Here is a 24,217-nt window from a genome sequence, read left to right as displayed (position 1 = left end):
GGGTTGTTGAAAGTTTGAGGCTAGCCTGTATATAACAAGTTTCAGGACACCTCAACTATTCTAGAAGGGTTTGACCAGGGGGAATATGGGCATTCTAGAAGGTGACAGTTTCTGCTGTCTCAGGCTCTTCTGACTGCTGTGACGTCCCCACACATTGAAATCCATGAGGGCACTATCCTGCAAACAGTGAGGACATGCTACAATATCTATCTGGCCAGCAAAAACCTCATCAATCAAACCACTGCCAAGGCCACACTTACCCAAATGCTGAATGTCATCTTTACCCGCATGGAAAACCAAGTGGTGAGTGACAGCTGGGCTAGCCAAGTATTATGCTGATATCAACTCATGCATGTGCAGGGCCACTGGCTCTGGAAGTTTATCCCTTCCTGAGACTTAGATTTTAAAACCAGGGGACAGCTCGAGCATGGATTTTTATAGTTTGGTCCTCACATTCTAAGTCTGCTGAACTGGGGATATAGCTGAGTGGTGGAGCCCTTCCCTATTATACACAAGGCCCTAGTTTCCAGTGCCCAGGAAAACAGCACAGAAGTTTGATTAGCTTGTTGAAAGTTTTGAAACAATAGGCTGTCGTAATTTTGTTTCTTACTATGATGCTAGAACCATTTAGAAGGAATCCTTCTCTGTTGTGCTTTAGTTACAGGAAGCCAGAGAATTGGAAAAACCAATCCAGTCTAAACCTCAGTCCCCTGTGATCCAGGCCACAGCAGGATCTCCCAAATTCAGCCGATTGAAACAGAGCCAGGCCCAGAGCAAACCAACGACTCCTGAAAAAATAGAATTGCCCAACGGTGATCATGCCAGGAATGGCCTAGGAAAAGTGAGCTCAGAAAATGGAGAGGCTAACCAAGAAAGAGGTTCATCATTCTCTGGTTCCACTGAGCCTTCCAGGGGTGAGTGGGCATCCTCCTGGGGTTGTGGGGCACACCAGGAAGTGTGGGCTAGCAATTAAGGAAACCCCTGGGTGCAGCTTGTCTATTCTGGGCTTTTTCTTGGCCTCCCCTTTTCTGTTGACTACGTGGGGCACAGCCATTGAGGCCTGATGGACGTTCTGCTGCTCCTGTCAGTCTTAGCACAGTAGGTGCAGTTTGGGGCCCTTCATCTCCACAGGGAGTTAACTAGGTGATTAATTAGTACTTGGCAGTCTGGTGCCATGCATAGCCCCTGTGAGGAGCTAGGACACCAGATGGGCAGATAGGTTGATGGCATGGAGACAGCTTTGTTGTCTTCTCGTCATCAAACAAAATTCACTTGATTTTTTTTGTTTGCTTTAATTTTTTTTGTTTGGTTTGTGTGTTTGTGTGCACTTGTGTATGAGCATGGCTATGAGCACCTATAGAGGTTAGACTCCTACTTGTGGGAGTCAGGCTTGGCAGGAGGTCATCTTACTGGCCCTTTGTTTCCATTTTTAAACAAAATAATATGCCAAGATATGGTTATAATCAGATAGTAAATGATTTATTAAGCAAAAAATGGTGATGACCTTGGAATATCTGCATCTCTTCTTGAGCCAGTAGTCTGAACTAGATTCAAAAGCCGTTTTGGCTTTCAAAAGCCTGTGTTCCGGGATGATTCTAATTCTTCACTCACGGCCTTTGCTCTACATACATAGTGTATCTGATCTATCTTTTCAGCTGATGTCATCTCTGCTTCAGTCACATGACTGATGATGCCACCGCCACCACCCAGCTTCTTTTTTAAATTATAAAGAAAAAAAGAGTTTTATTTTGACTCACAGTCCTGGACCAAGGTCAAGGATGAAGTCTGGTCTTCTGGTTTTGGCCTTCTTGCTGTCTGTCATGGTGATAAAGAACATCATTGTGTGGCATTCTTCTGTATGTTAGCTTCATTCTCCTCATAGTGAGTCAGGCTACGCTGTCCAAGTCAGTGCTGTGCAGATGGTGAACCGTATTGTTTTGCCAGTGATGATGGTGGTGGTACCTCTGCCTGTTAGTACAGATGTGCTTTCCCCGACTATTCCCTGTCTGCATGTCGCTGACAGTGGGTGTGGAGCCCTTGGATACAGAGCCAAAGGGCGACCCTGCTGCCGTCTAAATGGAAAGTCTGCAATATCGATGTGGAACTTTTACTGTTCTTTTTGGAAATGAGAAGGCTTTAGCGAATTGAAAGTGCTTTCTTTTTGGTTAATTGGAAATTTTCATTATGGATTTAGTTTCTGGGGCCAGAGAAGTTGAGAGGAATGAGCAGTCCTCCTTAGGAGGGCATGAATGCCTTCTCCCAGCACACTCACTCAGAGTTTACAGGTGAAGGGTGGAAGCTTGGGAGCTTGAGGGACTTAAATCCCCACACTGGGAAGCAGGCCAAGCACACCATCTCCAGAGCCTTCACCTTAGGCCCCTATTGAACCTACTTTTGTGCGAAACAGTTCTCTCTAGTCTTTTATTAAAAGAACCGTTTTCTTCTACTTCTCTTTCTACTACCACTGTCGCCTCCTCTACCTCCTCCTCTTCCTCCTTTTTTGGGCAGAGTATTACTTTTTAGCTCTGGCTGCCCTGACACCTACTGTGTAGTAGACCAGGCTGACCTGGAACCTACAGAGCTCCATCTGCTTTTACCCCACCCCCACACAAGTGCTGGAATTAAAGGGGTTCTTTAATTTGTGATCTTTCTGCTTTAAACGTCCCTGTAGTTAGTGCTGCAGCCTTAACACTCCCCCCTCTGCCTCGCCCCCCAGGCCTGACTTCAGAGATGTTTTTACTGTTGTTTGTTTTGAGACAGGGTCTCTTTCTCTCTTTTTCTCCTGAGACTATGTAGCCCTGGCTGTTTGGAACTCAATATATAAACCAAGCTGGCCTCAAACTCACAGAGAACCACCTACCTCTGCCTCCTGAGTGCTGGGATTATAGGCAGGTGCCACCACCACCCACCCAGCTTTGGCATCAGGTTTTTTAATAGATGCCAGATGTGTTACTTATTGAACAGTCTTTCAGTTAACAATTATTAGTCACTGATTCAAAGGTTTTATGAGCAATTGGCAAGGAAATGACACACACCTGCAAGCCTGCTTCTGTCAGCTATCACTTTATAGCCTCTGGTCACACTGAGCCACCCAAGCCTCTGATAAAATGACTACATGTCTCTTGGACATTGACTGTGAACAAGGTGCTTTGCCCAGATAGTACAGCTTAGAAATGATCAGCATAATTAATGAAGTCCTAGCATCAGTGTGTTGGAACTAAACAGGAACCTAGAGATACCTAGTCACTGGACAGTGGTGCTGCACACCTTTAATCCCAGCACTCGGGAGGCAGAGACAGGTGGATTTCTGTGAGTTTGAGGTCAGCCTGGTCTATGGAGCAAGTTCCAGGACATACTCCAAAGCTGTACAGAGAAATCCTGTTTTGAAAAACAAACAAAAGAGAGAAAGAAAGAATGAACAAAAAGAAATGCCTAGTCATGGGCTAGAGTGGAGCTTCATGGTAGAGCATTTGTCTAATATGTGAGGCCCTGGTTCAGTCCCCCGTACCAGAAGGCGGAAAAGCCAGTTCTGGAATATCTAGCCTTAATATTTACAGATCATAATGTAGATGATTTATGGGCGGTAAGTGAGCAATTTGTATTTTAATAGTTACACACTTTAGCATGAATTGCTACGGTATTATTAGCACCTGCTATGTTGATATTTGTTCGCTGTTTAAGGTAAATTGAATGTCATTGCATTGTGATGATGTAAGTGGAGCATAAATGGGGCAAAAGTCATGAAGGATGGTGTGAAAACTCAACCAGAGGCTTGGGTAACTGTAATCCAGTCTAAATCATGGTTTTGAGATAGAGAAATGAATTTAGAAGATTTTGGTTGTGACTGGGTCATTTCTTAGTTTCCATTCAGGCTCTTTGCTCCATGTGAGTGGATTTGATTATGGGTGTTCAGTGGCAGTTGAAGATGAACATGCTTAGCACTGTTCCCCAGAAACTCAAAGACCAAGCTCAGGTCTGGCAGAAGTGGTGGTGAACTGAGAGTCCTCACTGAGGCAAGCACTCTGACGCTCTTTGTTGTTGCTCATTCAAGATGATGCCTTTGCTTAATACGGTGTTTTCTAACCAGTGATGTCATTTCCATATTCTAGTCAGAGCTTGTTCATTCTGTTCACTCCATAAACGCCTCTCTGGGACTAATCTTCTAAAAAATAAGCAATTAATAGTTAGAGATGTTGGGTCCTTTCCAGTTAAACATTTGCCATTGGGCCGAATAATTTCAATCCTCAAGTGTCAGGTTAGGGAGCTCATGCTGAGTTCTAGGCAGGCTTGACTCAGGGAGTCTAACATGGCACTCGCCAAAGCTCCTCTCCTTGCTCAGGAGCTTCATGCAGGCACAGAGAAACCCAATCAACTCTGGTTCTCAATGGGGCTGGGGCGGCCTGGGCTGAGCAGCTGGGTCATAGGAAGGAGCAGAGGACAGGACAGGGTTTCAGTGCTCTGGAGAGTGAGTCTTGAAATCCAAGCAGATCCTTCCCTTGGGTTCTGCATCTGAGGGGGGTCCTCTCTGCTGGCAGATGGCAGTGGAGGGAACACATTTGTACCTCAGTGCTTTAGAGCAGGACTCTGGAAGACCATTGCCATAATCTCCTCCTTCCTTTCTTTCCCTGGAAACACCCTGTCTGTGTTCGTGTTTGGGGTGTATGTAGGCACTGACGATGGAGCCCAGGAGGTGGTAAAGGACATCTTAGAGGATGTGGTCACATCTGCTGTGAAAGGTGAGTGGACAGCCCTGCCTTTACTCATGCCTCTTTGTGTGTGGAGCCCCTCAGGCAGCATCTGGTTTTCCTCAGTGAACTCTTAGAGTTCTTGGAAACCAAGTTGCTGTTGCCTCCCAGCCTGCACTTGACACACAGTGATTGGTTCTGTTCTATTGAGGTAAAGGAGTATTAGATGCTCTACCTGGAGACACAGGGGTCCACTCCATATGTCTTCTGCTGCAGAACTGCTAAGATGTCAAAGACTGGACATTATGTGTCCAGTCCACACAGCAGTAGGTGTTAGGCACACAGGAAGGTGGTGCTCACTGGGAGCCTCCAGTGCTGCCTCTCATGGTGCGCTCAGTGCTGGTCAACTTATAGAGCTAGCCTTGATGTTGTTTCCTTTGTCTTTACTCCAAACTCAGTCAGTGGCTGCATGTGCAACACTGTTCCAGTGCCATTAATTGGACAAGAAATCTTAAAAAAAAAAATGGTAGCAGTTTGCAATCAAGAGTTTTTTTTTTTTTAAATGAGAGAGAGAATAGAACACAAACAATTATGTAGTTGGATACATGAGGCATGGAAATGTTCGTTCTTTTCATACAGTGTTGCAGGATTTTTATGTATATATGTTCAGACTGGGGCATGGTTTACATTCAATTCTTTTTTTAAATTTATTTAATTTTAAGCACATTGGTGTGACGGTGTTAGATTCCTGATCCAAACTGAGTTACAGACAGTTGTAAGCTACCATGTTGCTGCTGGGAGTGTTTGAATCCGGGTCCTCTGGAAAGGCAGCCAGTGCTCCTAACCATTGAACCATCTCTCTACCTCCTACATTCAATTCTGTATGAGTGTTGTGGCCCATGCCTATACTCCACACTTGGGAGACTGAGGCAGGAGAACCCATAGTGAGTTCCAAGCTGGACTTAAGTCCAGGGCCTTACACATGCCACACTGCCACTGAGTTACATCCCAGCCTCATGTCATAGTTTGAAAGCCACATCTCTGAGCCTTCTGTTTGTTTACTAGGGTGTAGCCAAGCTCTTCCAGAGAGCCCAGAACTTACTTAGCCCTGTAGCAAGGCCCTTAAAGAGCTACAGTAGCTCCTGCCATCCATCACACAGTCCGTGTCAACCGTGTCACACCTCAGCCTATTGTACAGTAGCACTGGGTCAGTTACATGTCCAGTAAATATATGTTTTATAAAACTATTTCTGGCCATTGAGATCACTTGGCAGGGAAAGGTGTATCTGCCACCAATCCTGAGGACTTGCATTCAGTCCCTGAGACCCTCATGGTGGAAGGAGCACGCTACTCCCACAACTTGTCTTCTGGCCCCCACACACAATAAATAGATTTAACCTTAAGATATTTTCTATTTAGAAAAACATTTTGAAGCTGGGTGTGGTGGCACACACCTTTAATCCCAGCACTCAGGAGGCAGAGGCGGGTAGATCTCTGAGTTCAAGGCCAGCTTGGTATACAGAGTGTGTTCCAGGACAGCCAGGACTGTAACACAGAGAAACCTTGTCTTCAAAAAACAAAACAAAACAAAAAACATTTTGAAGACTGCTTGAGTTCTTCGGTGTCATGTGCATATATGAAGAGCTATGTAATAGATTCTTCCCACAGTCATTGTTTTGCTCAGGGTTAGATATGTTTTCTTTAGCTGAATGATAACATCTGTGTGATTTGTTTTTTACATGATTTCCAGGAAGCTCAGGTCTGTTTTTCCTTGTGACTAAGTTTTTTTGTTTGTTTGTTTTTTAAACTGTGTCTTAATTCTTGTGTTACTAACCTTAACCCTTTAAATAAAATCTTGGTTTTCATGTTTTGCTACTTCCTGTCTTTTTCAGAAGTGGATGGGTGGGCAGAACTGCTGTAGCTCACAGCTCTGCAGGTGCTGTGAGTTAACCCTGTGGGTAGTTAGGCACTGCTGTGGCCCTGGCCGTGAGGTTGTGGGTAAGAGTCAGGCAGGAAGCCTAAGCAGCACTGTGTTGTAGGGATTAGGGAGAGGGGGCATGCAGCACTGAGTCAGCGAGCAAATGCTGTCTGGTTCATGCAGCCTTTTGGGGTACACTCACCGGGCAATGACTTTGTACTTATGTCTTAAGAAGCAGCAGAAAAGCATGGTCTGATGGAGCCTGACCGAGTCCTGGGTACCCTAGAATGCCAGGAATACGCTGTTCACCCAGGAGTTGATGAAAACTCACAGACCAATGGCATAGCCGACGACAGGCAGTCACTGTCCTCAGCAGATAATCTGGTATGTCATTGTGCATCTCATATTCCATATCCCATACGGACACCCTTTCATTTGCACGCTTTTAGAGGTTACAGAATTAGATCTCTGTCAGAGAAATGGCTATGCGAGAGGGCCCTGCAGGTGTTTGTCGCACAGACCTGGTCTCATACTCTGAAGCACAGTTGCCTTTGCTAACGTTGGTTATATGCACTGTCAATATTGAACTTTTTTCTTTGTGACCAGGTCTCACTATATAGCAAGGCTAGCCTCACACTCACAGAGATCTGTCTGTTTCTGCCTCTTTTATGAATATATATGCCTAATCCTGTGTGTGTGTGAGAGAGAGGAGAGAGAGAAGCAAATGCATATGTGTACATGTGCTTGCCTATGCTTATGTGGAGGCCAGAGGTCTTTCTCTGTTGTTCTCCACCTTGCTTTTTGGAAAGAAAGTCTCTGAGTCTGGAAGGCAGTGATTGGCTAGACTGACTGGTTAGCGAGCCCTGTTTACACTTTCCAACACCTGAGTTACAGATACCTGACTCTCGTGAGTGCTGGGGATCTGAACTCGGGTTCTCATGCTTGTGTGCCATATCCTCAGTGTCACTGAGTCAGGAGTTGGTAGTTCTGGGCTGAGGAATATCCCAGAGGCAGAGTGCTTGTCTAGCATGAACTAGGCTCCGGTTCAGAGTGAAATATAACTGAATTTAATTTCTAAAAAAGTGCATATACACATAACACACAGAACAAGAGAGGAAATGTTTTAAATGAACATGCTAACACATGCCTGACAGGCCAGCATTTTGGAGGCTGAGCAGTACCGAGGTAGGGAGGGGTGTGTGTGTGTGTGTGTGTGTGTGTGTGTGTGTGTGTGTGTGTATGTGTAGACTGTTACCAACAAATGAATGATTTGAAAGCTTTATGCCTTTAGTCAACTGGTCAACTGGAAAGGTACCTCTCAGATCCTACCCTCCCTCCTGTAGTCTGTTGAAAGCCATTTTCTCTTTCTGCGTTAAAACTGAGTGACAGCATTCATTTGAATCCTTATATTCTGACAAGAGAACAATCCCACCCTAATAACATTATTTAAGTTTAGTTTTTCTTTTTATTTTCTTTGTTTTTTTTTTTAAATATTTATATATTTAAATATATATGTTGTATATATTTACTTTATGTATACAATATTCTGTCTGTGTGCATGTCTGCAGGCCAGAAGAGGGCACCAGACCTCTTTACAGATGGTTGTGAGCCATCATGTGGTTGCTGGGAATTGAACTCAGGACCTTTGGAAGAGCAGGCAATGCTCTTAACCACTGAGCCATCTCTCCAGCCCTTTCTTTGTTTTTTCAAGACAGTTTCTTTGTAACAGCCCTGGCTGTCCTGGAACTCACTTTGTATACCAGGCTGGCCTCAAACTCACAGAGATCTGCCCGCCTCTGCCTATACTGGCCTTAAAGGCATGTGATCCTGTAGTGTTAGGAGCGTCGGGGCTGCTTCCCTGCTGCCCCAGCTCCCGGCCGCCTGGCTAGCTTATGCCCCAAAATAATTACACGGAAACTGTATTCTTTTAAACAATGCTTGGCCCATTAGTTTTAGCCTCTTATTGGCTAATTCTCACATCTTGATTACCCCATTTCTAATAACCTGTGTAGCACCATGAGCTGGTGGCTTACCAGGGAGATTCTTTTTTTTTTTTTTTTTTCCGTTTTTCGAGACAGGGTTTCTCTGTGGCTTTGGAACCTGTCTTGGAACTAGCTCTGTAACCAGGCTGGTCTCGAACTCACAGAGATCCGCCTGCCTCTGCCTCCCGAGTGCTGGGATTAAAGGTATGTGCCACCATCACCCGGCTACCAGGGAGATTCTTAACCTGCCTCTGCCTCAGAGAGGAGAATCATGGCGACTCCCTGACTTGTCTTCTTTCTCCCAGCATTCTGCTCTGTCTACTCCGCCTATCTAAGCTGCCCTCCTATCAAAAGGGCCAAGGCAGTTTCTTTATTAACCAATAGACATATGACCCTCCTCCATCATGATCCCACACCCTGCTAGGTTTATTTTACTTTACTTTTTTAAGATTTAGTTATTTATTATGAACATAGTGTTCTGCCTTAATGTATGTCTGCACGTCAGAAGAGGTCACCAGATCTCATCATAGATGGTTGTGAGCTACCCTGTGGTTGCTGGGAATTGAACTCCAAGCCTCTGGAACTGCAACCAGTGCTCTTAACCTCTGAGCCATCTCTCCAGCCCTCTATTTGGCTTTCTTAGTGATTTTACTCGTCTTTTTTGCCCAGTTTTCATTTTAGAGGAGGGTTTCTACATTTCTATAATCAATTCTAAGAATCTCTGTGTAAAGGCTGTTGATCTTTGTTATATGTTGTATATATTTACTTTATTATGCTTAAAATAATTTTTTAAATCTATTTTTATATGTATCGAGTGTTTTTCCTACATGAATATCTGAACACCATGTACATGCCTGGTGCCTGGGGAGGGCTGAAGAGGGCATCTAATTCTCAAGGATTAGAGTGACACATGATTTGAACTTCCATTTTGGTTCTGGTTTGATCTGGAAATGTATCAAGTTTTCCTAACTAATGAGCCGCCTCTCTATATATACCCTAAATGTATTTATTTATTTATTTATTTACTTACTTACTTACTTACTTACTTACTTACTTACTTTTTGAGGCAGGGTCTGATATCCGTGGCTGGTGTGGAACTTACTGTGTAGATCAGGCTAGCCTCAGAGTCACAGAGATCTACTAGCCTCCATCTCTGAATACTGTGATTAAAGGTGTGCACTACCATACCTGGCTAAATGTAATATTTTTAAGTTGATTTTGAAGTACATGTCATTTTCCCTCCCCACTCATTCTGCTCTAGAGTTCTTAGAAATATCTTCTTTGTTTTTGTTTTCTTCTCCTTCCCTACACCAGGGTTTCTTTATATAGCCCTGGCTGTCCTGGAACTTGCTCTGTAGACCAGGCTGGCCTCCAACTCATAGAGATCAGCCTGTCTCTGCTTCTTGAATACTAGGATTAATGACGTGCACCACCATTACCCAGTCTCTCTCCTCTCTCCTTCCTTTCTTCATTTCTTGAGAGCGTATGTGTATAATGTGTGTAATTATTTTTTTGGCATTGGGTGCCACAGCACACATATAAGAGATCAGAGGACAACTCTAGAGTTGGCTCTCTGCCCTTCTACTGCTATGTGAGTTCCAGGGATCAAACTCAGTTTTTCAGGCTTGAATGGCAAGAGCTGTTACCCATTGAGCCATCTTGCTGGCCTCTGTGGTTTTTGGGTTTGGGGGGTTTCTGTTTTTTGGAGTTTTTTTTTTTGTTTGTTTTTCTTCTGGGGCTGGAGAGATGACTCAGAGGTTAAGAGCACTGGCTGCTCTTCCTAGAGGACCTGAGTTCAGTTCCCAGCAACCACATGGTGGCTCACAACCATCTGTAATGAGATCCAGTGCCCTCTTCTGGAATGCAGGCAAAACAGTGTGTACATAATAAATAAATAAACAAACATATATCTTTAAAAAAAAAAAAGGACAGGATTTCTGTATGTAGCCTTGACTGTTGTGGAACTGGTTTTGTAGATCAGTTTGGTCTTGAACTCAGAGAGCTCTGCCTACCTCTGCTTCCTGAGTGCTGGGATTAAAGGCGTGCGCCATCATTGCCTGGCTGTTTTTTTGTTTGTTTGAGACAGGTTCTTAAACAGCCTCTGTGAGCTGGAACTCACTGTGTAGCTGAGGAGGACTTTACACTCCTGATCCTCAGCCTCCATTCCCAGTGCTGGGACGACAGGGGTGTGGCCTCACAAGGTCTACAGTTTCTCTGATGACACAACTGGGGCATCTATTTTGTGTCTTCTCCCCCACCCCACCTTCCAGTTGAATAAATACAGGAATTTAGGTTTCTATGACATAATTCTTTTCTTTCTGAATTTCCCTTTGTTTCTAACTTTAGGAACCAGATGTTCAAGGACATCAAGTGGCTGCTAGGTTCTCTCACATTCTGCAGAAGGATGCCTTCCTGGTGTTTCGTTCCCTGTGCAAGCTGTCCATGAAACCTCTCGGGGAAGGACCCCCAGATCCAAAGTAAGCTCACAGCAGCTGTGGTCATCTGCTACCCTGTGACCTGGGAGTTTGTGTTCTGTGTTTTGTCCTCCCCTGTTTCCCACAATGTAGGTGGGATGGTTTCACATTTCTCCAGACTCAAGCAGTCCCTACACCTCCCTGTCCCCCTGCCATGTCTCCACTATCCAGAATCTTGCCCAGATTTGTTCTTGCTTTGTATGTCTTGTCCTGACTAAGGGCTTAATTTCCTTTTGAGGCTGTGAAGGGACAAGATGCCTACAGACTCCATTCCTGGCCCTGACTGGAAACCTCAGCTCCATGAACAAAGATTTAAGCCCCAGAGCCTAGTGTCTAAGCCTAGTGTCTCTTCCCAGTGAAGTGGCTGGCCAACAGTGCTGTACTATGGAGAGAAGAAAACCGGCTTTATTTAGAGCCAGAAAACTGATTCTAGGTCTTATGTCCTTCACTGCAGGGCAACTCCAGGGCTGCCCGAGTGATGAACTGCAGTGAAAACAGTGAAGTGAAGTAGATGTTGTTCTAAGTACAGGGCGGTGTACTTCCCAGTCTCTGCTGAATCCCAACTGCTCATCTTTATAACCTCAGTCTTTCTGTTGAGCATCGTAACAACCATTAGGAAAAGAGCTAATGAATGTTCTCCATTTTTTCAAACTTTATTATGATTGTATGGATGTGTGATGTGTGTTGGTGTGCACAGAAATCATCATACAACTTTGTAGCATTAGTGCTCTCCTCCACCTTTGCCTGGGTCCCAGGGACCAAACTCAGGTCCTCAGGCAGCAAGTGCCATTACCTGCTGAGCCATTTCCTCCCCCGACTCACCCACTCTCCCAACAGCTGCCCTTCTGAGACAGCTTCTCTTTATGTTACTTAGTCTGACCTAATTCATCTCAGCATCCTCATGCCCCAACTTCCCGAGTGATCAGATTATAGTAATTTACTACCCAGCTAGAAAAAAATTATTTTCTCTTTATTGTTGTTTTAGCTTTGTACATGTTAATGTTTTGCCTGTATGCATGTATGTACACCATGTGGATGCCTCTTGTATCCTCTGGAACTGGGGTCATTGATGGTTGTGCATCACCGTGTGGGTGCTGGGGACTGAACCTGGATTCTCTGCAAGAGCAGCAAGTGTTCTTAACTTCTGAGCCATCTTACCATCCCTGAAGATTCATTTATTTTATGTTATGTGTTCAATTATTTGGTCTACAGGTATGTGTACCAGGTATGTGCCTGGTGACCTTGGAGATCAGAAGAGTTCCAGATTCCCCAGAACTGGAGGGGAATTATAGGTGCTGGGAATTGAACCTGAGTCTTCAAGCAACAAGTGCTCTTAGTCACTGAGCCATCTCTCCACCTGCTCTTTTTTAAATCGTTGTTGTTTGTTTGTTTGTGTTTTGAGACAGGGTCTCACCATGTAGTCCTGCTTAGCCTGGAATTTACTATGTAGACCAGGCTGGACTGATAACTCACAGAGATCCAACTGCCTCTGCTATCCAAGTGCTGGGATTAAAGAAGTACACCATGGTACCTGGTGAATTCTCTTAATGACCCTGCCTTGGGCTAGTGGTAGGAGGAGTCTGTGAGGCTGGTGGATAAAGAGCCCTGGATTGGACAGTCTTCTAATTGCTATGACAAATTCCCGACAGAAGACAAGGTGTTTGTTTTGGCTCACAGTTTGAGGGTCCAGTTCATTATGGTGGGGAAGGCATGGTGGCAGGAGCTTTAGGCAGCTGGCCACTTTGCATCCATTGTCAGGAAGTAGAGAATGTTGAGTTTTGTGCTTGGCTCCTCCCTCCTTTCTATGCAGTCTTGTACCCTCGCCCATGGCATGGCACCATATTACGGGTTGGTCTTGCCCTTAATTAACTTAACCTAACCCCCCATAGTCACACTCAGAGGCTTATCTCCTAGATGATTCTAGATCCTGTGAGGGTTTTAAAGACTTGTTTATTATGTTTTCAATGTTCTGTATGCATATATGCCTACAGGCCAGAATAGGGCACCAGATCTCATTACAGATTGTTGTGAGCCATCGTGTGGTTGCTGGGAATTGAACTCAGGACCTTTGGAAAAGTAGCTAGTGCTCTTAACCTCTGAGCCATCTTTCCAGCCTCTGCTGTTTCTAATTCTTAAATCTTGACCTCAGGAGGTTCTGCGTGGTTGAGCATGGTATGCATCCCTGTAGTACTGAACCTTGGGAGGCAGAGGCAGGAAGATCAGGAGTTAAAGGTCATCCTTGGTCACATAGTAGCTGGTAAAAGATCAAAGGCTTTTCAAGTAACATACTGTTTCAGTCTGTGCCCAATATTTGGCAGGCAGAGGCAGGATCACAAGTTCCAGGTCTGCTATACACAGTGAGACCCTGTCTCAAAACAAAACTAAAAGCATCCTCATGTCTAACATTCCGCCTACTAGCACACCATCACTGTCTTTTGTTGTCTTTGCAGGTCCCACGAGCTGCGTTCCAAGGTGGTTTCCCTGCAGCTGCTGCTCTCTGTGCTGCAGAACGCTGGCCCAGTCTTCAGGAGCCATGAGATGTTTGTCACTGCCATTAAGCAGTACCTGTGTGTGGCCCTGTCCAAGAATGGCGTGTCCTCAGTACCTGATGTCTTTGAGCTCTCACTTGCTATTTTTCTTACTCTTCTTTCAAACTTCAAGATGCACTTGAAAATGCAGATAGAGGTACATACATACTTTATTTGGGGACATTAATGCCAGATGAGAAGCCTGCTTATGAGTCAAGCATGACACAGGCCTGTAATCCTAGCACTTATGAGCTAGAAGCCGAGCAATCAGGAGGTCAAGGACAGTGTAGTGATAGGAGCGGTGGGGCTGCGTCCCCAGCACCCCGGCTGCCTGGCTAGCTTATGCCCGAAATAACAACACACAAACTGTATTCATTTAAACACTGCTTGGCCCATTTCTATCTAGCCTCTTCTAGGCTAATTCTAACATATTAATTTAGCCCATTTCTTATCATCTATGTAGCACCGCTAGGTGCACTTACTGGGAAGATTCTAGCCTACGTCCATCCTGGGTCGGAGCTTCATCGCGTATGCCCAGGAGAGCGAAGCAGGGCCTCTGCTCCAGAGAGCAGAGTTGTCGAGTCTGAGCTCACTTCCTCTTCCTCCCAGCATCCTGTTCTGTTTACTCCTCCCACCTATGTTTTAACCTATCAGGTTAAAACCTATCAGGGCCAAGGAGTTTCTTTATTGCTTAACCAATGAAATCAACAGATTGATATATGACACTCCCACATCAGGACAGCCTAAGCTATGTAGTTCACTTGGGACCAGCCTGGGCTACATGAGATCCTATCTCCAGAAAAAGCAAGCAAGTAAGCTGCTGGTGGCCTAGCCACCATAGTAAGATACCCCTTTTACTAGCTAGCCTTCCTAGTAGAACCTGAGTGAGTGGGAAAGACCTTGTCAGAAAAGTTCTGTTCACCCGTGATTTAAAGTCATGGTCTATATTCTCAGCTCAGACCCCACCCCATCCCCACCCCAATGTCTGTCTGGGCTCAAATTGTTTGAAATAATTTGAATTAGTTGTCAGATTGATACATTATATTTCACAAATACAAATTTCTGGGTTTTCTCAAGTTACAACACATGCAGACCCTGTACTAGCTCCTCAACTGTGGGTAGAGGTCCTGCTAACCATCCAGACTGGACTCCCATGTTCTTCAGCAAGTGCACGCCCCACTTTGCATCTGCCCGGGCTGCTCTGCATAGCAAAGAGCTGCCTGGCCCAAAGGTGTTGGCATCTTGAGTCCTAAATGGAGACTGCTCATTGCTCCTTCCTTGTCTTCATGTCACACAGGTCTTTTTCAAAGAGATTTTCCTAAACATTTTAGAAACATCCACAAGTTCTTTTGAGCACCGCTGGATGGTCATTCAGACCCTGACGAGGATTTGTGCAGGTACGTTCACCCGGGACACTCAGAACAGCTTCTGAAGCTTTTGTCTGCCAAGCACATATCAAGATCATTAGTTCTTCTTTGTAGTGTTAGTGAATTATTGAGAAAGTCCTTCTATTACAGAGTTCATTTGCAGGGCTGGAGTGATAGCTCAGCTGTTTAGAGCCCTTCCTTCTCTTATAGAGGACTCAAGTTTGCTTCCCAGCACCCACATCAGGTAGCTCACAATTGCCAGGGGATCTGACATCCTCTTGCCTCTTTAGGCACTACATCCATATGCAGAAACTTTCAAACCAACATATACACATTGTTTTCCCTTTTGAGACAGAGTCTTACTTATGTAGCCCAGACTAGCCTCAAACTCTTGAGATCCCCCTGCCTCTGCCTTCTTAGTGCTGGGGTTTAAAGTCTGACTACCATACCCAACTTACACATAGTTTTTTTGTTGTTCTTGTTTTGAGGCAGGGTTTCTCTGTAGCTTTGGAGCCTGTCCAGGAACTAGCTCTTGTAGACCAGGCTGGCTTCGAACTCACAGAGATCCACCTGCCTCTGCCTCTGCCTCCCAAGTGCTGGGATTAAAGGTGTGCTCCACTACCACCTGGCTTACACATACTTTTTAAAAAATGAATAAAAAAATATTTTGGAATGGGAGTTTCCATACAGAGACAGGGTGTCTCTGTGTAGCCCTGGCTGTCCTAGAACTCACTCTGTAGATCAGGCTGTACTCAAATTCAGAGAGTCCCCTGCCCCTGCCTGCTAAGTGCTGGGGCTTAAGGCACCACTACTGCCAGCAAAATATATGCCTTTTAATCTCTTTTTAAAAAGGTTCATTCATACTGACTGAGAAAGGCCCACCTTGCCTGTCTTGTAGAAGAACTGGCTCAGGGGACCTTTGATGTTAGCATCAGGTTTTGTAAATTCTAGAAATTTAGTAATCATGGCAGATTGGTTTTGGTGCTGCTGTCCTCTGGACCTCAGGTGAATTTAAATGGATCTTCTGGCATCCCAGGACTCTGCAGACAGGCAAACACTGCCTTTTGACCCCTGCTGCAAGGTGAAATGGAGTGCCTGAGCGGACAGAGGTGGGCAGGCCTCAGAACAGTAGACTGTCATGCTTCTGACGCATATTTCTTGCTTAAGGTGTGGCCACCTTGGGCAAAGGTTCACAGAGGCTATTTTTAGCAAAGAAAGTATAGCTGGGCTTAGTGGTAGAGCTCTTGTTTAGTATTCATAAAGCCATGGTTTCCGTACCCGTACTGACAACAATAAAAAAGAAAGAGAAAGAAAGAAAATGTAATCGTTTGTCTTTGATCCAGATTTCTAATATGTGTGTGTTATTTTCCAAGATGCCCAGTGTGTTGTGGATATTTATGTCAACTATGACTGTGACTTAAATGCTGCTAACATTTTCGAGCGTCTAGTAAATGATTTATCCAAAATCGCTCAGGGAAGAAGTGGACATGAGCTGGGGATGACGCCTCTACAGGTAAAAATACCAAGGTACATGCTGTCTTTAAAGTTTACTCTGAAATAGACATCATAGAGTGCCGCCATACGGTTGTCACTGGGTTTGGCCTACATTAAGGGACAAAAGACAGACACGCAGCTTCTGCTGTTGTGAAAGGACAGTAAAGAGGTGAGTTGTCAGTTGATGTGCTGTGGAGAGGAGAGTGCCTGTGTTAAGGCTCCATTAGAGTACCCTGGGGGAAAGGCAGTTTTCAGTCCCTGAGTGGCATGTGCAGAATCTTGGCATCTGGGCTTTTTCTTGGAGGAAGGCCAGAGCAGTCCTTAGGGCCACAGGAAGATTTGTGCTGCCTAAAGTATTGTGAGTCTAAAACACTGGGTTTTTTTTTTTATTTCCCCCTTTTTTTTTTTTGAGATCGTCTATAACGTGTTCATTTTTTAAATGTAAGAAATTCTAACTATGTAGCAGGTATGGTGGCACAGTCCTATAATTCCAGCACTCAGGATGCTGAGGCAGGAGGGTCACAATTTCTTAGCAGGCCTGGCATATATATTGAGACTCTATCTCAAAAAAATAAAAACCCTATTTAAGTAAAATTAGTATTCTTATTTATCTGTAGTTTACCTTAAAATGAAATACAGTTGTCAGTATTTAGGGTATATGTTCTATACAGAATTATTTATGTGCTAAGTAATTGAAATTTTTTTTAGATCACAAGTTAAGACAGTTATTTAAAATATTATCAGGTTTTGTTTTTCTTGCTAATATTTTATTCCAAAAGCAATGAATAGAGTAGTCCTTCCTTCCTTCCTTCCTTCCTTCCTTCCTTCCTTCCTTCCTTCCTTCCTTCCTTCCTTCCTTCCTTCCTTCCTTCGTAGTCCTTTGAGGCAGGTCTCTCTGAAGCTGAAGCTCTTATTTTCTTGGTTAGGCAGGAAGCCTGCATCTCTAGCAAGCCTCATCTTGCCCCTAACAAAGCCAGGGTTTCAGGCATGGGCAGGTCACCGAGTTTGTTAATGGCTGCTGAGGTCCAAACTCTGGTCCTCATGATTGCATGGCAAATACTCTTAACTACTGAGTCATCTCTCCAGCCCTAAACTTTCTTTAGAAAATTCAACTAATGGGGCTGGTAAGAGAGTTCAGTTGGTAAAGTGCTTGCCTGGAAAACGTGAAGACAGTCTGATCCCCAGAGCTCATGCACAGAGCTGATCATGATGGCACACATTATAACCCCAGTGTGCTGTGGAGGCAGAGACAGGCAGATTCCTGGAATTTGCTATTCAGCTAGTCTAGCCCAGTTAGTGAGCCCCAGGCTAATGAGAGACCCAAAGCCAGGTGAATGGCATTTCTGAGAATGATATCCTCTGGCATTCACAGGTGTGCACATATGCACATATTCATGCATGCACACAGAGACAATTTTAAAAAGATACAGATAGCCCTTTGCACTTAGGAAGTCACACAGGTCATACTTGAATGCTTACCGTGATGACACTATTAGAGACGACTTAGGGCTTTTGAAGTACCATTAGCACGTTAGCTCTTAATAGTTCCCTGGGTTTGTTTGTAGTAGTGCTATTGTTAGTGATTCCCAGGCAGCCTCACAGCTCACTGTAAAGTGTGGTAAGGCTCTGTCCTCTTCACTTTGGGCCTCTAGGAGCTCAGTCTGAGGAAGAAAGGCCTGGAATGTCTCGTGTCCATTCTGAAGTGCATGGTGGAATGGAGCAAGGATCTGTACGTGAACCCCAACCACCAGGCCACCCTGGGTAAGTGAGCAATGTGTGCGATTCCTCCTTTCAGATGCAGCTCACCAGGGTGGGGACAAGTCGTTCTGGGATTGTAGTAGACAGTTGTCGTGTTTCCTAAATTCCTGCAGTTACTGTAAAGCTCGTGCTTTTTAATACATGTGGGGTGTTCGTTCACTTTTCCTGTAGCTGTGCTAAGGTGCTCCAGCAACAGCATAGAAGAAAGAAAGGGCTTTGCTTCTTTTGGTGCGAGAGACTGAGCATAGAGTCTCATGTATGCTAGTAAGGGGATTTACCACTGAGCTGCTCAGCCAAAAGGATTGATTTTATTTTATTTATTTAAGGATTTGCTTTTGTTTCCTATGTATGTGTGCCATATGTGTGTGGGTGCCCAAGGAGGCCACATTTCCTGAACTGGAGTGAGTTATTTGATATGAGACTCCAACCTGGGCCCTCTGGAAGAGCAGGAAGTGCTCTTAACTGCTGAGCATCTCTGCAGCCCTACTTTAAAATAAATGTGTGTGTGTGTGTGTGTGTATCTGTGTCTGTGAATGAGTTTGTGCACACAAGTGTGGGTACCCAAGAAGGCCAAAAGAGGGTGTCAGATCTGTGGAGCTAGAGTTTCATGAAGGCATTGCGGGCTTCTTCTGTGCCATGACCTGACCCTACCTGGGCCTCTGTTCCTGACTCATTCCTGCCACCACCCTGAGTCAGGCCTGGTTCCAGAGAATTTCACTGAGTCTTCTTGTTCTCTACTAATTGTCCATGCTTGCGTAGACACCATACTCCTGAATTATATAGAGTGATGGAAGTTTGGATTTTGGTAAGGCAAGTCCTTACGTTTATTATTAAGTGTCTTGCTTTGACATTTTCTTTGCTTGTGAATTTTAGAAGTAGTTTGAGTTCTATGTTAAATAAATTTCTGTGTGATACTGAGGAAAGTATTTAAGTGATAGGCTTGGCATCTTTGCCCCTTACAATGCAAACCTGTGGTAGATCTGAGGAATGGGCACCAAAGCTGGAGCTTGCTCAGCTACATCTATTCTATCTGCTTAATTGGTTTTGTTTGCTTTTATGTCACTGCAGGTCAGGAGAGGCTCCCAGATCAGGAAATGGGAGATGGAAAAGGCCTTGACATGGCAAGACGGTGCAGTGTGACATCAGTGGAGTCCACAGTGTCCTCAGGGACTCAGACAACTATTCAGGATGACCCAGAGCAGTTTGAGGTCATCAAACAACAGAAGGAAATCATTGAGCATGGCATCGAGCTGTGAGTGTGGCTGCTGGGCTGTGTCCTCTCTCAGGGCTTTTGACAAAGCTACATTTTCTCTAGGACCTGTAGGTAGAAGTTTCTGTCTCATCAGCAACTCCCAAATAAACACATTGAGACTTAATATTGCTTTTAAATGCTCAGTCAGTAGCTCAGGCTTATTACTAACTAGCTCTTATATTTTTAAGTTAATCCTTAGTCCTTATTTATGCTCCTCCATGTGGCAGTACCTTTTCTTGGTGCATCATGCCCATCTTATTCTCTCTGCATCTGGCTGGCAACTCTTCTGACTCTACCTTTTTCTTTCCCATCATCCTTAGTTTGGTCACCCCACCTATACTTCCTGCCTGGCTACTATCCAGTCAGTGTTTTATTATACCAATTTAAGTGATAAATTGTGTTCAAGGGGATTATTCCACAGCAAGGAACTGGAGGCTGACTTTTGCAGGGGAAATACCTGTGATGAGGGCCCTGCATGGCTACTAGGCGTGGAGAGAGCATAGGGGTGTGAAAGGAGGAGACTCGCTTTGTACAGAGCAGCGTTGTGCAGCTCAGGAGGCCTTTTCTGACAACAACAAAAAAAAAAAACACTTTAGAAAACATCCACACATAGTGACTGAGGCCTGTAATCCTAGTCTTTGAGAGGCTGAGGCAGGAGGATAGCCTTGAGTTGAGATTAGGCTACATTATAAACTCTGAGAAAACAAAACCACCAAAAACTAAATGGACTGGAGAGATGACTCATTGGTTAAGAGCACCAGCTGTTCTTCCAGATGACCTAGGTTCAGTGTTCAACACTTATTTGATAGCTCACACACAGCCTTCTGTTAACTCATCCCAGAGGGTCTGATGCCCTCTTCTGGCCTCTGAGGAACACGACTATGCACATGTTTTGTAGACATACATTCAGGCAAAATGCTCATATGCATAAAATAACAATAAATGCAATCTCAAAAAAAAATTTAAAAATAAAACAAAAAGCATCTGGAAGAAGCCACTGTCTATTCCCTGAGCAGAAAACTCAATGTTCACTGTGTTTTCTTTAGCTGTGTGTAGGTTTTTCTGAACCATTTGTAATTTGTAGCCATCACCATACTTGAACACACATGTTTGAAACTTAAGGACATTCTACACATTATGGTGACCCATCCTTGTGATAATTGCTCAGTCTTTGTTTCTTCCTAGTCTTCTGTGCACTTTAACACATTGTCTTCTATGCTATTTACTTTTGAATAATGAGCGAGCTCCCTTTAACAGTTGAAGCGAAGCACTCAGGCTTTGCATGGAAGTGCTGAGTTCTGTGTTTTCCTGCCTCACCATCCCTGGGGTGCTTTGTTTTCCCCATGGCAACTAAAATAACAGTTTTTATGGAGTTCACTGCAGAGAGAACAGTGGTATGATAGTTGAAAACATGAGCCTCACCCCTCCTCTGCCTCCCTGCCTGTCCTCTTCTGACAGCACACTGGCACACATGGCCTGTTGTTAGGCCCCTGGTCACCATGGTGAAGAGCTCCTTCTGTTCTCTTAGTGCTCTTTGTCATTCTAATCCCTCAGACATGAACACTATTTCCTCCCCTGAGAGGCATCCCACAGCCATACTGATTAAAGTCCAATTTTCCCTGTCCTTATCCATTTGTGTCTTCATGACTTGCCTATTTGTGTTTGTCCCTCTCCCATGCAAGATTTGGCAAAATGAACTCTTCCATTGATTTTGCCTCTCCTTATTAGAAAGCATAAAGTAACTATCTTGTACCTACTTTGCAAAGGATGGGAGGGCCAAAGCGATAGTTTGAGACTATTATGACGAGTCTTCTGAACATCTGGGACCCATTTTGATATCGGATGACTACGGCAGCATCGGCCATCACACATATATGCTAGAACACACCCTTATCTGAGTCAGAAGTCCCTATATTTACCGCTGTCTCACCAGTGGCTTGAACTTTGTGTTACTTCTGTCCTGTTTTCCAGATGGCTCTGTGCCCAGCTCAGTGCCCAGGGTTTTATTACTGTTAAAGATGGGGAGAGTGACTTGCTTGACAGGCGCTAAGTCTGTAATTAGAGGGTCAAAAACTAAGAACTGCTAAGGGGGGGTGGTTCACTGTGGTCTCAGTACCCCAGAGTCTTAGACAGGAGGGTTTCCATGGGTTCAAGGCCAGGTCAGATCATACAGTGAGGACCTTGTCTCGAAAAACAAAATATAAGACCAAGTATAGTGATGCACACCTTTAATCCCAGCACTCCAAGGGCAGAGACAGGTGGGTTCCTGTGAATTTGAAGCCAGCCTGGACTGCGAAGTGAGATCCTGTCTTTAAAAAAAAAAAAAAAAAAAACAAAAAAAAAAAACACTAAACCAAAAGCAGAACAGTGCTGGTGAGATGGCTCAGTGGGTGAGGGTGCTTGACGTCATACTTGATAATAAAAGGTTCAGGACCAAGTCCACACTTGATCACATGTGCACACGAAATAAGTAATTAATAAATAAATTGAAAAAACTTGATGGTAGAACTTGGGAAAGCTGTGGGACAGTTGCTGTATCCCTGCTAACTTTCTCTCTGCCCCAGAGTTTTAAGTCAGCCACCTGTGTCTGGTCCCCTCTCCTTGTGATACAGCTTCAACAAGAAGCCCAAGCGGGGAATCCAGTTTCTCCAAGAGCAAGGCATGCTGGGGACAGATGTAGAGGACATTGCCCAGTTTCTGCACCAGGAGGAGCGGCTAGATTCTGTAAGTCGGGGCTAGGCACAGCATGTGGCCCTGTGGGCTAATGTTGTGTCTCACTGGCTTGTACCTCCAGCTTGACTGGCCCTGAGTGAAATTGCTTTGTATCCTGGCTCCTGCAGTCATGCTCTCTCCTGGCACTGCACAGCATTCTCTGATGAGAATAAATGCTACTTTGACCCACAGTTCCTTGTTTGGGGGACAGTGTCTGAGTCCAAAGTGGTCCTTGACTGCTGGAAGTTATTCTTTGGCTGGGTATGTCTCTTGCCCTTCATATGTAAGCCTCATGTTTCTCCTTCTCTTGCTCTCTCTGACAAGCTGTCATGCATATGGAAGCAGGGACGATCTTTCCCTGCTTCCCAGCAGTCAGATGCTGTGGGCTCTTTAGTGCCTTTGTGTTCCAGCCACCAGCACCACAGCCATCACCCACATTTGACAGTTTCTAGATGTGAATCTATGTATTTCAGACCCAGGTTGGCGAATTTCTGGGTGATAGCACAAGGTTCAACAAGGAGGTGATGTATGCCTATGTGGACCAACTGGACTTCTGTGAAAAAGAGTTTGTCTCAGCCTTGAGGACATTCCTGGAAGGCTTCCGCCTGCCTGGGGAAGCGCAGAAGATTGACCGGTTAATGGAGAAGTTTGCTGCTCGATATATAGAATGTAACCAAGGGTGAGTGAGTGCTATGGCAACTACTTCCTCCTTTTTGCACTTTGAGGTTTTGCCCTTGGGGTTTGGGTTTAATTATTGCAGCTCTGCTAAGCAGTATCCCCCAGAAGACTTTGCAACACCCTTATTTATTTCTGTGCTGCAGACAAGGAGGTTAAGTAACTTGCCTGAGATCTTGTAGCTAGCTGGGCTTGCTGACACTGAAGAGGTAGAGGCAAAGGAAGTGAGAGGTGGGGGCGAGCCTAAGCTACCTTGACTTAAAACAAACAAAAACAAGGGATGGTTCAATACCATCATTGAAGGGAGCAGGTTACAAAGCTAGAGTAAAGTCTTCTTTCACAACAGCTAGCATGGTGCGGAACGCAGAGGGTTTTCTGATTACGTGCTGATAAATAAACTGTGTAACGTTATAAAACTTTCCAACAAGTACTTGATTTTATCTCGGGTGTTTTAAATTTTATGTTGTTCATTATTGTACATGTGTGTGCATGATAATATTATGTGGAAGGGCACGAGTACCGTGACTTGGGTGTGGAGGCTAGAGGACAACTTTGGAACCAGGTCACTTCTGCCTTAGTGTGATTTCTGGGAATTGAACTCGGTTCATCAACACTGGTACCTTTACCTGCTGAACCACCTCACCAGCCCTAATTGTAGTTGCTTAATGGTCAGTCCCTGTTTTTACAGGACCTACAGAAACTTTGATCCTAACTGGGGTAGAGGCAGAAAGAGAGCTGGAATGGAAGTGTTATATAGCAAAAGCGAGGACTAACTAGGGAAGGCAGGGAACCAGCTGGGAGGAGGCAAGCTACATGGGGAAATATGAATGTACGGAGAAGATTGGTGAGACCCATTGCTTTGTGTCCTGACCCAAAACTTAGGGCTAAGTGTCATTAAGCACTGGTGTTGGTTCGCTGTGCTGAATCAATGGCAGGCCTGTGTTACAGATGGGAAACTGAGGCTCCCTGAAAGATTGAGAATCCAGTCCAAAATTAGTCAGCTAAAAACTAGCCAAGCCAAGATGTGCGAATTTGTCTGAGGCCTCATGGGTCTCCCTTCACAAGCAGTGTGAGTGAGTGCACTGTGAGGGAAACGTTTTGATGACGCTTTTGTCCCGGGTCAATTCCATGTTCATATTTATCAGTCCCAATCCTGCCAGTGTGTGACCCTAACAGACATGACAACTTGATGTGAAGATGCAATGGTTTATGACTGACTTTAAGTGTGCCCTCCATGGGCCTGGAGACCTTGCTCTAGTCAGTCGATCAGACCCTATTGTACATCCTGGGATTTCACTTTCCTGGTAGGGTAGTGTGTACAGATCAGTTTTTCCATCTTCAGTTCACATGGAATGTGGCTTAGTGTCTACAT

The 24,217-nt window shown here is 44.7% G+C and overlaps 1 protein-coding gene across 2 annotated transcripts in view; it reads left to right on the top strand.

Annotated features, from left to right (window-relative positions):
* Arfgef2 (ADP ribosylation factor guanine nucleotide exchange factor 2) overlaps positions 1-24,217 on the top strand; it is an 81,230-nt gene that overhangs the window by 23,889 nt on the left and 33,124 nt on the right. The window contains exons 5-16 of one of the 2 annotated variants that reach the window (XM_050151082.1): positions 124-303; positions 659-914; positions 4,668-4,736; positions 6,839-6,987; positions 10,932-11,062; positions 13,510-13,744; positions 14,885-14,984; positions 16,328-16,467; positions 18,101-18,209; positions 19,275-19,458; positions 22,071-22,182; positions 22,644-22,849. In XM_050151082.1, coding sequence (XP_050007039.1) covers positions 124-303; positions 659-914; positions 4,668-4,736; positions 6,839-6,987; positions 10,932-11,062; positions 13,510-13,744; positions 14,885-14,984; positions 16,328-16,467; positions 18,101-18,209; positions 19,275-19,458; positions 22,071-22,182; positions 22,644-22,849 — 1,871 coding nt within the window. Of the gene's footprint in view, positions 1-123; positions 304-658; positions 915-4,667; positions 4,737-6,835; positions 6,988-10,931; positions 11,063-13,509; positions 13,745-14,884; positions 14,985-16,327; positions 16,468-18,100; positions 18,210-19,274; positions 19,459-22,070; positions 22,183-22,643; positions 22,850-24,217 lie in introns of both variants that reach the window. The other variant, XM_050151081.1, reaches the window with a different exon arrangement.

The sequence above is a fragment of the Alexandromys fortis genome, unplaced genomic scaffold, assembly GCF_014885135.2.
Source record: "Alexandromys fortis isolate MF-2015 unplaced genomic scaffold, M_Fortis_MF-2015_v1.1 scaffold_27, whole genome shotgun sequence".
Classification (NCBI taxonomy): domain Eukaryota; kingdom Metazoa; phylum Chordata; class Mammalia; order Rodentia; family Cricetidae; genus Alexandromys; species Alexandromys fortis.
This window is presented reverse-complemented; position numbering and strand designations above follow the sequence as displayed.